The sequence below is a fragment of the Tachypleus tridentatus genome, chromosome 1 (genome assembly GCF_004210375.1).
Source record: "Tachypleus tridentatus isolate NWPU-2018 chromosome 1, ASM421037v1, whole genome shotgun sequence".
Lineage (NCBI taxonomy): Eukaryota > Metazoa > Arthropoda > Merostomata > Xiphosura > Limulidae > Tachypleus > Tachypleus tridentatus.
The window spans coordinates 101,588,242-101,605,886 of NC_134825.1; the positions used below are offsets into that span (position 1 = coordinate 101,588,242).

The 17,645-nt window shown below is 32.0% G+C and overlaps 1 protein-coding gene across 7 annotated transcripts in view; it reads left to right on the plus strand.

Moving 5' to 3' along the window:
* LOC143257006 (dmX-like protein 2) overlaps positions 1-17,645 on the plus strand; it is a 202,811-nt gene that overhangs the window by 144,166 nt on the left and 41,000 nt on the right. For all 7 annotated transcript variants that reach the window (XR_013031661.1, XR_013031660.1, XM_076515072.1 and 4 more), the window contains exons 39-43: positions 449-648; positions 4,665-4,780; positions 13,916-14,182; positions 14,820-15,004; positions 17,019-17,301. Coding sequence is in view for 5 of the 7 variants with exons in the window: in XM_076515072.1 (XP_076371187.1) it covers positions 449-648; positions 4,665-4,780; positions 13,916-14,182; positions 14,820-15,004; positions 17,019-17,301 (1,051 nt within the window). In the remaining 2 variants the exon portion in view is untranslated. The remainder of the gene's footprint in view (positions 1-448; positions 649-4,664; positions 4,781-13,915; positions 14,183-14,819; positions 15,005-17,018; positions 17,302-17,645) is intronic.

Genomic DNA, 17,645 nt, shown 5'->3' on the forward strand with positions numbered 1-17,645 from the left:
ATTAAAACTTCTTCCCCATTGTCTACTGTCCTGGGATTAATTTTCTAAATTTTGTTTGTTCTCTTGGTTTAGATTGATTTCTTTTTTTTCTAAAATGTTTATAACCTGTTGTTACATGTTACTTGAAACATTTTAATGAAAAAATTGTTAATTTTTTATGTAAACAAAAATACAAAAGAATGACATTATGCTGACACGACTAATAAAAGTTAAAATAAAAAATATGAATTCATATAAAGTTAATACTGTGGAAGTTATTCTGAAACTATGGGCTCCTGGCTTTTTGGTGTAAGACTGCAGTAAACTATTTAAATATTTTTATTTTTCTTAAGCACTGAATAACTTAATTTTATGGTTGCAAGGAATGAATTTAAGAAAAGAACTAAGCTCTGAAAACCCACATTCATCATATCACTTATCGTTTTGGTTTGTTTTGTTTTAATACCAGGCTATGATTCATGATATCCTCCAGTCCATTTCAGAAATAGGATATCTTCCCTTAGTCAGTAAAGGAAATTTCAAGGAGGTAAATGTTCTCAAAAGTTTAGGTACAGCTCTTGCTGCCTGCATATACCAGTCCTTGTGTGACAGTGACAATTTCAATGTGAAGCAGCAAGGTTCATCTTTTCTATCTGAGGGTTTGATGAGGTAGGTTCAATCATATAGTTAAACCAGGTTGCAACATTTTAGGATTTTTTTTTTATATATAACTTGCAATTGTCTTATTAAAAAATATCAGCAAAGTTTGAATTTAGATAAACCCCATTTCTTGATGGGAGTAAAGTGTACATGTCCTGTCCTTATACAGAGTGTTATCCAACATGATGTTATTCACTTAATGTCAAAACTATCACCATTTTGGGTTAACATACTTTACTGATTCTTTACAGCTTGTGTTAAGAATAGAGGAAATACCAGATAAAATAGACTGGGATGCTTGAAATATTCAAGTATACATTTTGTAGGTTCTCAAAGTTATCCAAATGCAATTTCAAATGGAACAATGGATAAGTTGTTTTTTGTTGGATTTTTTCACAGGAACATCATCTTGTACTCTGACTTATTGACTTTAATATAATTGAATATAATTACTATATTCAGTAATTAATACTGTCATTTAATACACAGATCTTTAGTACAAAAATTATACTAACACATCTGATTTATTGTATACAACCAACTTGTACTGTTAGCTAAAAGCTTTTGACATTTCTTAAAATTCATTTCATGAATTTGGAATTATGTCAACTTTTTTTCCAATATGGTGTCAGTTCTTGGAACAACCCAATTTACATTGAGTAGAATATTTTAAATGAATAAAAATAGTAGATAACTAGTGAGAATAGTATTTAATTATTATTTAATTACATTATAGATTATTATTAGTATAATTATTATTACTACAAAAGAACTTAATTGGTTGTTTCATAGGACAAAGTATTACATTTTGTTTACAGTGGTAATACTTATTTTACTAAATGGTTATGCAACATAATTTAAAAGCTAAAGACCTTTCTGTTATACAGTGGTTGGTAGGAAGTCATGATACATTTCAAAAATGTTTTTATTGTTTTGGTAATAAATAGTTACCAGGTTTGATAATGATGGGGCTGAAAGCAACACAGTGCTTAGTGTGCAGAACTGTGGAGCTGAGATTGCATAGTTCACATTCCCTGATTGTTACCAGGTTTGATAATGATGGGGCTGAAAGCAACACAGTGCTTAGTGTGCAGAACTGTGGAGCTGAGATTGCATAGTTCACATTCCCTGATTGTTACCAGGTTTGATAATGATGGGGCTGAAAGCAACACAGTGCTTAGTGTGCAGAACTGTGGAGCTGAGATTGCATAGTTCACATTCCCTGATTGCCAAAAGATAGTTGTGTTCTGTACTTTGATACCTCTGGTGCATTATAAGAATAGTGATCAATCTCATTATTCAGTCTGACAAGAGTAGTCCAACATTTGGCTGTGGGTAGTGTTAACTAACTGCCTTTTCTTTAACTTTTCACTCCAAAAAATGTAGCTGAATAAGTTCCACAAATCAAACCAATGGTGATGTGACACCTTGTTATAACTATCACAACTGATATATTCTGTCAGATGGATCCTGTAGCAGTATTATACTAATAGAAATGTTGGAAATAGAAGTAATTACTGTCACAGATGGTTAAAAGTTCATGAAAATCACTGCTAACTTTATGAAACCATTTGAGATAAGGTTTTTAAGCTTTTAGCTCTGTATGAAACATTTCAGTAATTGTAGATGTAGTTTCTCATGGTCTTCATTATCATGCATGTTAAAAACAAGAGCAGATTTCAAACATAAAGTTTGAGCTGTTATATGGAAGAGCCTGAGTAATGTGATTACCTTTTTTTATTTGTACATGTATTTGGAGATCTTAGAAAAACTAGGTTGTTCAAGTACAGAATAAATACAGTGCTTGTCAGAGTATTGGGTTTAAGTCCAAGTTGTTTGTTACTTTAATGACTGTTATCACAAACTTCAAATGCAATTTCTTGTTGGAATTTTGTACTTAATTGCAAGCATGGCAGACTAAACACATATACTTTTAATATTAAGGTGTTAATTTATTATTATAGTAGACTCTGCTGGATATGACCCCTCCCAATAAATATAACTTTTTTTTTTTTTATGTGCACAGAACAATTTTCTTTGATCTAACTTCCCATGAATGACTCCTTGACAGATGCAGCACGATTGTGATTTTTGGTTGGTATTTCAAATAATGACCTCTCTGTAATGACTTTTGATATCATCAATAATGTAATTTACAGAAACATGTATATAAAGTATGGAACAAAGAGGGTGTCTTGGTACCCTGGGGTGTTCAAGTCTAACTCCTTGGCACATACATGTATGTTTTTTGGTTTAACAACTTTCAGGCCTGGAAAAGTAACCAGGTGCACTCAGAAACTATGGCTTGTCTTTGCTCCTCTTGTGGAATTAAGATTTATTCTTTTAGTGAATGTAATAGATTTTGAGCTAGTAGCATAAACTTTAAGTAATTTGATTAGAATTTACTAGCAGGTTGTAAAGATTATTAACTTGCAGTTTGTTGAGTGATAGGCTTGACTAATCTGGGAAAGCTGTGAAGGCAGCTTGAAATGTTGATAAAGAAACTCATAAAGTAAATGAAACATGAAAATTAGAGAATGTTTAGTCAATTTGAAATTGTTTTAATGCAACATATTACATTTTATGTAATATTTGAATTCAGAGCATATTACTTGATTAAGTATAGGCTAGAGTCTAGCAATAATTTAGTTTAGATATTTATTCTTGTCTCTTTACAGGTCATTTTAAATTTTCAGAGAATGGTTCCTTTTCTTAACTGGGATCTAAAGTATCCAAGTTTCAAAGTGAATTTGTAGTTTAGAGTGGGGCTGTTTTGTTCATTTAAGATATGTAGCTTGCAGTGTTTGGCTTTTTATTTAAAATTAGTTTTCTTCTGGTTACTCTCATATAGATTTATATACATTTATATTACACATTACTTTATTAATTGATACTAAAATTATGTGGTGAAAAGTACTAATTAAACTTGTTGATATAAAAACTGCCAGACTCGTGAACATTCAAAGTGGCTCCATTCAGTGTACAAAATAAACAACTCTGCAAATCAAATAAACACAACATGACCATAAAAAAACGTCCAAATACTAAATAAAGAAACAAACATAAACAAATGCAAAATTAAAGAAGCCTTACTTATACAAAAACTCAAGCCCAAAATAAACCAATACAAAGGAACACACATTTATACCTATATTAATAAATATAATCCAACATCTAAGTATGCTCTCCACATTCCTACACTCAATTACATAACCCCCTTCAAACATGTGGTCAGCTATCAGTCAGTTACCTTTTCCTTTTTTTGTGAACCTGACGATGACAGAGGGTCAAAACATTGTTCTCTCCTCTACATAAAATTTTCTCAACCCATACCAGTCGTTTTACATATTTAAAGATGGAAATTTTTTTATGAAATACATTTTGTCAGATTGTAATGTTTTATATGAATGGGATACAAATCTGACACGGATGTTTATGAAGTAAATGTAATCAATGAAAAAAGTGTTGTACATAAAACATCAAAAAATAATTTTAAGTTATATTTAATAAACTGTTATTCATCATAATTGTTATTATTATATAAGTAGATAAATTTGCTGCATTATTGGACTGTATATACAATATATAAACCATTAAGTTTATTCCCTGAGAATAGCAACTAACAGTACTTGAACTTGGTCGTTCATTATCTGGGTATTGATCCTTTGAATAGGACTTTGTATCATATGCAACTTTTTTTATTATGGAAGATAAGTTAGTTTTATCTAAGAGGGGGCTACTGTATTATTTTTTGTGCATTTTTGCTTGATGAATAAATGTCCATTTTAGGCTTTGTAACTGAACTTTCACATCTGACTTTCTTGCATAGACTGTTATTCCACTTAACACTTTTTTTTTTTAAATGACTGGCAAACCTTTATATAAGCTTACATAGAGTGACAAATGTCTGTAATTACCCTTAAATGACATATTCTTTACATGCTTATTTTAATTAACACTTATGATTATAATGATATATACAAGTTCATAATTTCTTATTATTTTTTCTTCCAACATTCTTTTAGTTCTAGTGTTGTTTACCAGAACAGCCACTTGCTAGCAGGGTACACTAGGCGACATAGATACCATTCTAAGGAATCGGATCCTCTTGTCCCAAGCAATGTTCCAAGTAAATGGCCAGGTAGGTTGAAAGTTTTAATTATTACTACAGTATCTTAGGTCATAATTTGTTATAAAAATCAAATCTTTACATACTTATGCCCTTTGTAATGATGAGCATTCAGTAAAGGTCATTTACTATTTAGCATAGAAGATTTTACAAAAAGGAAAAAAACAATAGAAATTAATATATCATAAAACAGAGAGGGTTAAAAAGAAAGTAGGAAAATAGCATTGCTGAAAAGAAGATAGAACAATATGTCAGAATAAGAAGGGAGTTTAATATATACACTGCTGTCCAAAATCTTAAGGCCAATGAACATAAAGAAAATATATGCATTTTGCATTGTTAGACTCAACCACTTATTTGAGTAGAGCTTCTAAAGATAAAAATACGAAAAGGGAGAACAAAAATAAAAAACGTCAGCAAACGTTTTTAGCATTTAATATGGAAAATGTGAACACTATGAAATTAGTCTAAATACTAGCTGGTCAAAAATTTAAGACCATACCAAAAAGAAGTTCTAAACAGGGTAGGAAATGCCCAACAAGAGATCTCAGTAGTGAGTTGCACAGCCATCATTGTGAATAACTGCAAACATTCGCTTTGGCATGGTCAATATAAGCATTTCAGAAGGCTGGCTGGAATGTTATTCCATGTGGTGAAGATGGCTTCACAAAGATCATGCACTGTTTGGAAATGACATCCATTTCTATAGACTTCCCTTGCCATCCACCCCCAAACATTTTCAGTGGGGTTTATTTCGAGTGAACTCACTGGATGGTCCAAAAGAATCACGTTATTCACCATGAAAAAGTCCTTTGTCCTGGGGGCATTACAGATTGCAGTATTGTCCTGCTGAAAGATCCAGTCATTTCCACACAAGCGAGGGCCTTCAGTCAATAAGAATGCTCTCTCCAACATGCCAAGCTGCTGTTTGACACAAACTGTACACAACTGTCTTTGCAACTCATATTGGTGTCCATTCTATGTTACCTCTCCTGATTTGTTCATTGAACATTTCTTTTAACAATTACAAATATTCCTTATTCCTTTCCATTGTCATACTTCACTGGTATCAGTAATGTAGCCATAATTCATATTTTATCAATATTGCCATAAGATATATTTTTAATGTAGTAATTTGTTTGTTAGCTAGATGGAGCTAGAAGTTCTAATAATGGTGTTAAATTATGTCCAGAAGGCTGTAAAGATTTGGCATCAGGTTTTCTAGTATATTTTAAGGTAAATTATAAATACAAGAGTCAGCAAAATACCAAATAGTTAGTTGAGAAATAGATTAGAGTGAATCAGTTTGTTTTTGGTGGTGTTTTTTTTTAACCTGTAAAATTGTACAAGTAATTATATTCTTTAAATTGGTTGATGCAGTTAGCATAATTTTTAGGCATGGCATAGCAGCTCATAGAATAACTTTTTCTTTTTTTTTTTTCAAAGTACAAACATTTTGCTGAAAGCACTGTATTATCTTGACCAGGTTGAGATCTAATTACAGTTTTAGACTCAGAAGGTCAAATTTTTTCAATTGATGCATTTAACCATACCCAAGATCTCATAGATTAAACTTAAATAGAAAACCTTTTAGACATGATAAAACAATGAAATGAAGAACAAAGAGAAATATAGCATTTAAAAAAGAACAAAAATAAAAAAAATGGAACATTAAGAGAAGTCCTGGAAGAGTGATATGACAAGTTAAAAGATGATAATGAGGTGAGAGAAAGGAATTGAAGCAATGAGTCAAGAAAGAGGCATACTATTTAAGGAAGAATTAAAATTGAAAATAAATCTAACTGAAGACAAAAATCAATTAAACAATTTGAGAGGTACTGAATAGCCAATAAAGTAAATGCAATAGAACTGAAAATAGACATCAGCAAAGTAGCAGAGAGCATGATCAAAAAAAAAAATTGGTGATGGAAAAACATCTGGAAAATTAATTTTTAAAATGCAAAGATTAAGCTAGCTAGATGTCTTTTTGCATTGGCTCAAGAGTTAAAAAGTGAAATCACCATCTACTACTGCATATGAAATAAGATATTTATTTGGTCCACACCTATTGCCACTCCTTGTGTTACTGAATAACTTTACTGAAGTACCCCAACCATGAAAATACAATATCTGTTTTCAGAATTTAGCTAGCTATTTCAGTATTGGCCAATAGATAAATCAACAGATTGTGGTTGGAAGGCACCATAGGAATCATACTAAGCTTAATTTAAGATATTTCCAAAGTGAACAACAGGCCATCCATATTGATGCCCATTTAAGAGGATTGGTTTTGATAACATTAAATAAGCTTCCAGCTGAGAGTCATAACTATCAAGTATTGGCAAATGCTTCATGCAAAAGGTTTGGAGTATTGTACCAGAAAGATGTATCAAAAGCAACATTTTAGAGCCAGGTTTAAAAGAAAGAAAAAACCTTAGCTAACCTTATAAAACACTTGGAAAGACTTGCTCAACTATCTCGTACAGACAATTAAATGATGTGTTCATTGGCACTTAACCAGGTTATAGATGCCAAAGCAGATGAGCATATGTGTATCAGGCTGAAGCAAAGTAGATGTAAATCTTTAAAAAAATTTCTGCAGTTGGTGATGGAACTTGTATCTCCACCAGAGTTGTAGTTAAACTACTAATGGTGCCATATAGAAGTTACAGGAATACTAAATCTTGTAGTGTTTCTCCTATTGATACAATAGAATTAAAACTATTAGACAACTAACTAAGTAGAAAATAAGCCACAAGTGTTCAGTGCACCTGGAAAGGATGCATTGCCAGAAATTGCAGGCAAAAACAAGCATTGACAAAAAAAAGATTCTTCCAAAGGATACTGGAAATAAACTGTTATGAATGTGGCTAACTTGGCCATTGTGATGAAGACTGTAAGGAATCAACAGCTGTTATGAAGTCAAAGAGACAGGGCCTAATCAAATCAAAATAGTAGATTTAACTAAATGTTGTGAATTAGTTGGATTTATGAACAAAGTTCAGCTTGCAATAATCTATCTATCCCAAATGAGGAAAAAAATATTATTTAGGGAAAATAATCCACAATTCCTTGTATTTATTGATGGAAAATCTTTGAATATCGTGATTGACACTAGTTCTACTGCCATAGTTACTCTGATTTGCCAATGGAAGATAGCCCCCAGAGATGAAGAAAGAAGAGGGATTGATGCAAACAGTAGGTGGACATAAATTCCAACAAAAGAGAAGTTGAAAGTAACCCTTGCTGTAGGAAGCTTTTCTGTATTTAATGATATGTGGGTAATTGAAATTAATCCTGTCAAACTAATATAAAAAATATTATTAAAAGGTTACATAATTCTCATGAAATCTAACTCCAAAAATGAAACTAGTGGATTAGTTGGTTTGAAATTTGACAAGATACTATTTATTGTTTTACAGTTTTGACATTTCATTTGCATAATCTCTAGAACCTCCTAAATAAATATCAAAAGTTTTTGTTTTTTTTACTTTTTTACATTTTTATAATTTATTTTTGAATTTCTACACTTTTTCACTAACTCCTGCTATTATCATCAATTCACAGTAAATGTAATGTTTAAAATTAACGTATGGAAATATGTACTCACATTTGTAGAATAGTCTTAAAATATCTTCTTTGGATGATATGCATAATTTCACATTTTTACCTTTTCACCACTAGTTTCATTTTAGTGTTTTATTTTTCTTTACTGTTCTTTAACATTTATTATTTATCAGTGCACATCAAGAGGTACCCATCAGTGAGAGAACAGTATGAACAGCAGTGATACTTTAGCTTTCAGTGAATTTTTTAACCTCGGTAATGCAAGCCAGTAAACCTTTCAAATATGAATTTTAAAACAAAAATAATACATATTTAACTAAAATATAAGAGGAAAACCTAATTACAATTTAACTTTGTAACTGTAACATACATTGGTGAAAAATAGAAAACAAAAATTGTTGCTGTAGATGAAGCAGCCTATAGTACTACAGACAGTTGCATTTACACAATGATGACAACTTGATGCCAGTTTCAAAATACCATTTTTTGGGTTATAGTGTATTTATTTTCTAGACATATTTTCATTTTTCAACAAAACTGAAATTTAAGTATTTTCATGGGGTCTTCCTCTCTTGACACCCCAAAAATTAAACAAACCATTCATTCACATCCTCAATCACTGGAGCATATGCCTACAAACATCAACCTGCCTACATGATCCAGAGCAGGATCTCAATAGAGGATGACAGATCTGCATCCAGTGAAGAAAAAAACGAGGTTGCAAGCAGAAGGTCTCTTTGCCACATACTCCTCCAAAATAAATAAAAATGGCCACACTAATCCAGTGGAACTGTTAAGGCTTTCAATCAAATGTGAATGACATTAAGGATTTGATTGACTTTTATCATCCCAAATGTCTTTCTTTACAGGAAACATTTTTAAAACCTACTAATACAGTCACAGCTCAACAATACTCCTTATACTGAAATGACAAGTCATATGTAAGACAGGGACATGGTGAAGTAGCACTGCTGGTTGATTAGCATGTGCCCACCCAGTCCTTGTCATTGAATATGCCCTTGGAGGCTGTAGCCATTCGTATCTCTTTGGGTCGTACCATCACTGTTTGCTCTCTGTAACTTACCCCTGGAAAAAAATTATAATAAATCAGACCTTGATGCCTTCATTGAACAACTGCCAACCCCTTTTTAATTTTGAGGGATCTTAATGGGCATAATCCCCTCTGGTGTGGTTCTAGTATCGATGTGAGGGTTTGTGCTCAAGAGCATACACTCTTGAATCACAACCTGTCTCACTTCAGTACTGGCTCTTACACTTATTTTCATGCACCCAGTCAGTCATTTACTGCTGTAGATCTTTCTATCTGCTCCCCTTCACTTTTCACTTGCTTTTCTTGGGAGATTGACATCAATCCATGGGGTAGTGATAATTATCACTCTTAATCATATTAAGAGATATTGGTCTTGGACCAGGCCAACTGGTGTTCTTTCACTGCTCTTTCCGAACTTGATTCTGCCATCTTATGTAAATCATCGATAGATGATTGTGTAGCAGCAGTAACTAACTGTATTGTCCAAGCAGCTGCCTAGTGCATCCCCAAAACCTTGACATCTTTCCCACGGCATCCCTGCCCTTGGTGGAATTCTGCTTGTTATATAACATAAAAAGCTTGTGATAAAGTTCATAGTTACCCCACACTTTCAAACTGCATTGTATTTCAGCAAGCCTGTACACATGCTTGCAGAGTTAGACGTTAAAGCCAGAAGGAATCTTGGATTAAATACACCTCCAGCATTTCTTCAACCACCAGTTCAAAAGTAATATGGAACAAAATGTGGAATGTGAGTGGATGATATACCTCTTCCCCCTCTCTATCGTAATATCCAACGGCTATGAAGTTGCTGATGCTCAGAGCATTCCCAATATTCTTGGTGAATGATTCTCTCATGTATCTAGCTTTTCAAATTCATCCCCCTCATTCTTAGCTATTAAAACACGAGTTGAACATCTGTCTCTTCTTTTTTTTTTTTTTTTTTCTTTTGTTTTACTAATCATCCCAATGACTACAATCGCCCTCTTACACTGGTGGAACTCAGACTTGTGATTAATCAGTTTAACAATACATCAGTTGGACCTGATGATATACATTATGAGAGGCTCTGCCACCTTTCTCCTGCCTTTCTTACTATTCTCTTGGCTGTCTTTATCTGGATTTGGCAGGAGAATGTCTTTCCTGATGTTTGGCACCAAGCTATTGTACTCCCTATTTTTAAACCTGGGAAGGATACAAGATTCCTTCAAATTACTGTCCAATTGCTTTGATGAGTTGTCTTTGTAAATTCTTAGAGAGGATGATTAATGCTTGTCTTATTTGGTTCCTTGAAACAAACAACCTTCTCTCACCCACTCAGTGTGGGTTCCGAAGACAACGCTTCACAATAGACCACTTAATTCACCTTGAAACATCAGTAAGAGAAGCTTTTCTTGAAGCGACAACATCTTGTTTCTTTTTTTTATCGTTATTTTATTTAGTGAAAGCTTATAATACAACATGTAGACATAACATCAAGACCTTCACTCATACGGATTGTGTGGCAATTTGCCACTTTTTATTAAGCATTTTTTAATGAACTGCAGATTCCTGGTCCATGTGGGCTCAATACTTTCCCATTTTTTCCCACAAGACTTTGGAGTCCCTCAGGGCTGTGTTCTGAGTGTCACACTTTTCGTTATAACGATTAATGCTATCAGTGAACAGCTACCCCATGCAGTTGCAAATGATCTCTTTGTTGATGACTTTTACATCTCATGTCAGTCATCAAACATGAGGTTTATTGAGCAGCAGCTACAAACTGCAATTAATCATATACTTAAGTGGACCACAGCAAATGGTTTTCAACTTTCTCTCTCTAAAACTGTTTGTGTACATTTCTGCCACCAACAGGTTATGCATCCAGATCCAGAACTTCGTATTGATGATGTTGTATTTTCTGTCATCCCTGAGGCAAAGTTCTTAGGTCTTATATTTAACTGTAAATTAAACTTTATTTCACGTATCAAGCAACTTCGTGTCAAATGTATAAGAGCACTGAACATCCTCCATGACTTCTCTTCTGCCTCTTGGGGAGCGGGTCGATACTCCATGCTTAAAATTTATCGTGCTCTTATCCGATCCAAACTTGACCATGGATCTATGGTTTATGGTTCTGCCAGAACCTCAGCATTGAAAATGTTGGATCCTGTTTACCATCAAGAACTTCAGCTTTGTAAGGAAGCTTTTCGTACTTCTCCGGTCCAAAGTTTGTATGTGGAGTCCCATTAACCCCCTCATTTATATTTGCCATTTGCAACTATCTCTTATGTATGCTTTGATCTTTACCACAGCATCCTACTTGGGTTTTGTTTTCCATCCTCCGTGGGCCACACTCTTTTATAATAGAAAATCTGTCATTGTTCCTTTTAGCCTTCAAATCCAGGCACAATCAGAAAAATTAGATTTATCTCTGAATAGCATAGCAGTATCCACAGATCGGCCTCTTCCACCATGGCTAATTACTATCCCCAACTGTGACCTATCTTTGAGTCGTCTGAGGAAGTCAGATACTCCTGATTGGAAATATCACTCTTCATTTGCTGAACATCTTTCAAACGATCTATCCATTCCCATATATACAGATGTTTCAAAATCAGGTGACTGTAGGATCTGCCATGGTTTGTTAAAGTTTGGTTATAGCACACAGAATCCCCTCTACTGTTTCTGTGTTCACTGCAGAATTGTATGCCATTTCTCTTGCTCTGAATCATATTGAAACTATGCAATATACGAATTGTACGGTCTATACTAATTCACTTAGATGTCTATTGGCCCTGACATCATTCTATACAAGTTACCATCCTATTCTAATTAGTATCCAAAACAAACACCCATCTCTCTCTATCATCTATTTCTGTCCACTTTTTTTAGATACCATGTTGGTATTCATGGAAATGAGCTCGCTGACAGAGTAGCAGTCCATCTGCTCTGGCTGTATCGCCACCGTACCTGTTCCATACATGGACTAAGGTCCAGTTATCAAAACCCAACTGTACACCAGTTGGCAGTCGACCTGGAGTGAGCAACGAAATAATAAGCTTTTTCAAACTAAGTCTTCTTTAGCTCTTTGTCTATCTTGTTTCTGTAAAGATCGAAGGGATGAAGTTGTTTTGACTAGGCTACGCATTGGTCACAGTTTTTTAACTCGCCACTTTTATCTGGCACTAATGCACCAATGTGTGGTCTGTTTGGCACTCAGGTCACAATCATACATATTTTATTACCATGCCATTATTCCAGAGTGCTATTTTCCCATTATTAATCATATTTTTCTCACTTACACTAGTAAAGGATATTTAGCTACATATTTTCTAAATAGAGCAATAATACAAGAAAGTACTGAAAGTAGTGTCTAAATGTTCTTCAGCAAGATGTTTAAAATGGGTTAACTGTGAACTACTGACTTGAAAGTGTAATTAAATATTTTGAAGAAAAATGTCTTACCACGTCTTAAAAACAGAAGATAGAGAACTAATCTATTATAATAATATTCAGTTTTTTTATTTTCTGAAAATAAATGCACATCTTACTATCTAAATGTGCATGTATACACATCAAATTTCAACAAATGTAAAGAAAAGATGGACATAATTATTTTTGTAAAAATATTTATTAAAGTATATATTAAAAGCTTCAAAAAGTTTCTTTAAAGTCAAATATCAGGCCTTAGAATAACTTTAAACTTATTTATTAGTAGTATTAAGTACACTGAAGTTTAGCCCTAACTAAAATGTAGTGAAAAATGTACACAAATTAGTGTTATCTCTTTATCAAATATAGACTGTCAATGAAGGCTTAACTAATGTTTGGTCTAAGACTTGTGGACTTGTGAATTTCAGTAACTGTAATTAGAATTATTTTCTGTTATTCTAGAAATCCCATACATAAAGAAGTACTGTTGCAATAAAGATACTAATTTGACCACATGTTTTGTAGCTTCCTTCTCATCAGTAAATGTTGTTTGCCAATTCTTTTTGAACTGTTAACTTTTTCCAGCATTTGTTGGTTTCTGTAAATTATGGATGACAGTATTAATCTGATACACTTATGTCACCCATTGAGACACTGATTATGATGGGCATTAAAGAATGTGCATTTACTTTTTATTAATTTAGCAGTTACTCTAGGATTATTTACATCTAAAAAAAAAGTCCTGTGTTTTTTTATGTAATACTTTTAGATAATTTTAGAACTTCCATGGACATTCATTGGAAGGAAACCAGAAATTTGAATCTAGTTGTCACATTGATAGTCAGTTTTGTTTGAAATGTGGTAGTGTGGTGATGGTGACTAGTAGTGTTAATTATGTGAAATTGTATATATATATATATATATATATCGACCATATTCCTTTTGAGCGATAGGTTTATGAAGCTTATTGCTGTATGACTTTACCTTGACATTCGTTATTGGTTTTCAATATTGTTTGTTTGTTATGCACAACTTTGCTGCTCAACCTATCGTTATTCTAAATTAGAAGTAAACAAATATTGCTCCTGTGTTGAATATTGTTTTATTGTTTAAAGGTGTCCAATCATTGCGAGCTCTGCTGGCACATAATAAAGATGAAGATTCCCCAAATCTTCACACACTTCTGTGTGAGGCTTTTTTTGCTGTTTATTTGAGCTTGCTAATTTATGGGATAGCTACATGTGATGGCCAAATTCTCTATCGACTGGTGGGACAGAATCTCTCAGAAAAGACGTGGGCCCTGCTGTATGGTGGTGGTACAAAAAGACTGCTACATGTTGTAACTAGTGGCCAACACTCTCTAAGCAGCAGCAGTTCAGAGAGTAAGTGAATAACTGACATTTCACTCTGGTAACTTTATAGTTTATTTAAATTATAACTTGTTCTTATGTTTCTAATTAAAAGTTTTTTTCAGAGTGGTATTTTTGAATATTAATTGTTTATTTTTTGTCTTAAATTCGTTGATCTTGTTTTTTCATAATAAATCTGCAGAATGATTTTGAATGTAGGTTTGCTTTGATATTTCTTTTTGGTTTTTAAACCTAAATAAGCCAAACATGTAAAAGATCACAACACTACACATGATTTATAAAAAGAAAAACTGTATTTAAAATGGAATAATTTTTAATATATATCTGTAGCATAAATTCATAAAAAAACTTAATTTTAGCCCTAAATCCTAAATGTATATAACTTTGAGTTCTATTTTAAGTACAGGTAGGTGAAGTTTTCACTTTCTAATCATCGTATGAAGTCTCATTTCACTAATATAAGGGTCTAGCAGGCTTTTGTAAGATTTCTGATTGTTTCATTGATATATATGGTTGATATGAAAGGCATGCTTTAGATATTTGAAGTAAGTTTTTAAACAGAATTATTTTTAAAAAGTAACAGTAATTCCATATGTTAATTTTACCACATAAAAATGTAGCTTGTAGTGTGATTATATTTGTTTTCCAGAGACTATGCCAGGAGAAGAAGGTTTACCTATCACACTTTCTAAACAAAGGATGAAGCTCCATAGGAAATTACTTGGACAATTTGGTCAAAATATGGCTCAGAAAACAGTAAAAGAAGATCGGCCGACTTACCGAGAACAGTTTGTTCCTCCAGGGATGTCCATAGTGTCTTATTTAATGTCTAAGGTAGAAGCAAATGTTTCTTTTCAACTTGTAAGATCCTTAATATCATTCAAAATAGAAATAAGACAAGTTAATATGCTAACAGCAAATTATTTGAAGCATTTCTGAGATTGCTTAATTTGATGACTATAAAGTATAATTGAAATACTTTTATTAATAAGTGAATTGAGGTGCAAAGTTATGTCTCAAATCCAGGAAATATTAAATTGATATTGCACATTTCTATGCAAGGATTTTCTGGTTAAGCTTTGTATCTTTCTTTGTAAGTTTCTCATTGATGTGATTGGATACTAGAGATTTTTTAATTTTGTTCACTCACCAAAGTAAACTTTTTCTTATTTAACTGTAGTAAAATAGTTTTGTTGCTTGTTCTATTCCACCTGAATTTTCAGTAAACGAGGTCCATTATTTGAGCAATTCAATAACCCTCTTAATATGGGTCATTAACTTTTTCACTGTTACATTCAAAATTTAATTAAATTACTTTATTATGAATGTTTAAAAAATATACTTGGCATCAACATATCAGTTTCTTAATTTCAAAATGAAATATTTAAATGTTCTCAGTTTTCCTGTGTCTGCGTAACATGACATTTGCTGTCACTTGTTTATTTTATATTTTTTCAACACCTATCTGTGATGTCCTGAATTTGATGTAAATTGCTCATTATAATGTAAGTCTTAATAAAGTATAATTTTTATAACCTTCAGTCTTTTTTTTATTATGAAGATATAAACCAAAATGTCTAATCCTTTTACTACATCATCCTCATTTTTAGTGTTAATAATTCTTTGTTTCCTATTAATTTAACTTATCAAATTATATATAATGATTTTTTTTCAGTATGGATTTTTTAGTTATTTAATCTGCAGATTGAAAGTTATCACTGAGGTTAAATAAAACAACCAAGAGAAATTGTAAAGTGTCTATGCCTTGGTTAGAAAGGCAATTAACTTATTAAAGTTTCAAGACATTATTTGCTGCATTTCTATTATTTTGTGCTTTGGATACATGTTTGATGTATAAATACCAGTAAAAAAAAAAATCAGAGAAACCAAACTTCAGTATTAAATTTCTTGTTTTATAATAACATATTTTGTTTTCATTTGTTGTAAAAGTAAATGTTGTAAATTTTACCAAATATATTTTTATACAACGTTTTAAAGGTTATGCAAAGAAAATCTGAAAACTGTAAGGTGAAAAAAAGTATTTTTAATTGTAACACAATTCATCTCATACTTGGACTAGTCAGAGTCAAAATTACTCTGATTCCATAATTCACAAACAAATCTTTAGTAAAAGAATACATGATTAGAAAAATTAATTTGTGTGTGTGTACAAAAGATTTAATGTGTATGAAAGTTTGCCCATTCTTCTGAAGATGCACTTGCTATGTTAAAAATTATAGTGTATAGTTTCTTGTTTACGTTGTTGGTGCAAGGTTGGTTGAAGTGATTGAGCTTGTATAGAGAGAGTTAATAGGTGCATTGAAATTTATTGGTTATTTTTTCTAAAATTAAAAATTGCTCAATATTTAACAAAGCAAATTTTTCCATTATTAAAAACTGAAAAGGAAATACAATTTGTATTAACTTGACAAAATTACATATCTATTGTGTGTTAAATAAAATTGTTATTTTTTGTGTATTGACCTAATTTATGTGTAGTAATAAGAAAGTATTCAAGGTGATAATGTAGATACTTATTTATACACATTGATTCGGGACAATTGTTGTCATTAAAAATGTTATTTCAAGTATTACCAGCTTTCGTTTTTTTGTTTCTTTTCTTGTGTGAAATACATAGTTTTTACATGATAACAAAATCACACAAATTTTTTTCAGGAGATCATAAGACTATCAACTTGCAATGGTTTTAGGTCACCCACTAATTTTTTTCTTGGTGTTTTAGTTATTTTTTCATCACACTAATATATTAAAAACCTATGTGAAAAATATCTTTAAAACTTGAAGTTAAAAAAATTTACATATTATTAATATTGTGTTTTTCTTTCAGCCTGAATTACCTGAACAAAATCAAGCTATAGATTATGATTCCAGTGAATCAGTCCCAAGTGATGAGGATGAGGAAGAAGAAGTTGATTCTGATAATGTGTTAAGTGACTTCAGTGAAAATATAACAGCTGCCAAAAGCCATTCCAAAAATTCAGTTGAAACATCAAAAATAGATGAGCTTGATTCTGAATCATATTCCTGGGGTATTCTGCGTTACGCTGTTGTGAAATTGGTACACTGTCATCTACTGAATTTTCTTGGTATTGCTGGGATTGATTTGCCAGGTTGGTGATGTAAAGAAGCTTGTTTTAAAACAGTATTTTTGTGTCTTATTATTGTGTGCATAAATAACTATTTTGTAATAAAAACATTCACAATAATACACAGATTTTCCACAGCATGTAACAGAGTAACATAATGATTTTACATTAATTTTAATGACAACTTGATAATGTTAAGTGAAATTTTGAACTTCATGATTAAGAGTAGCACTATTTTATTCTTGCTTTCAACTGTTAAAGGGATAGAAGTTTAATCTTGGTTGATTTTCTGCTGTTTTGGCCAGAGTTTTCATCCCTATGCTAAGATCACTTAAGGTTTTTTTTCAGTTATTCCATTCTTTTCTAGA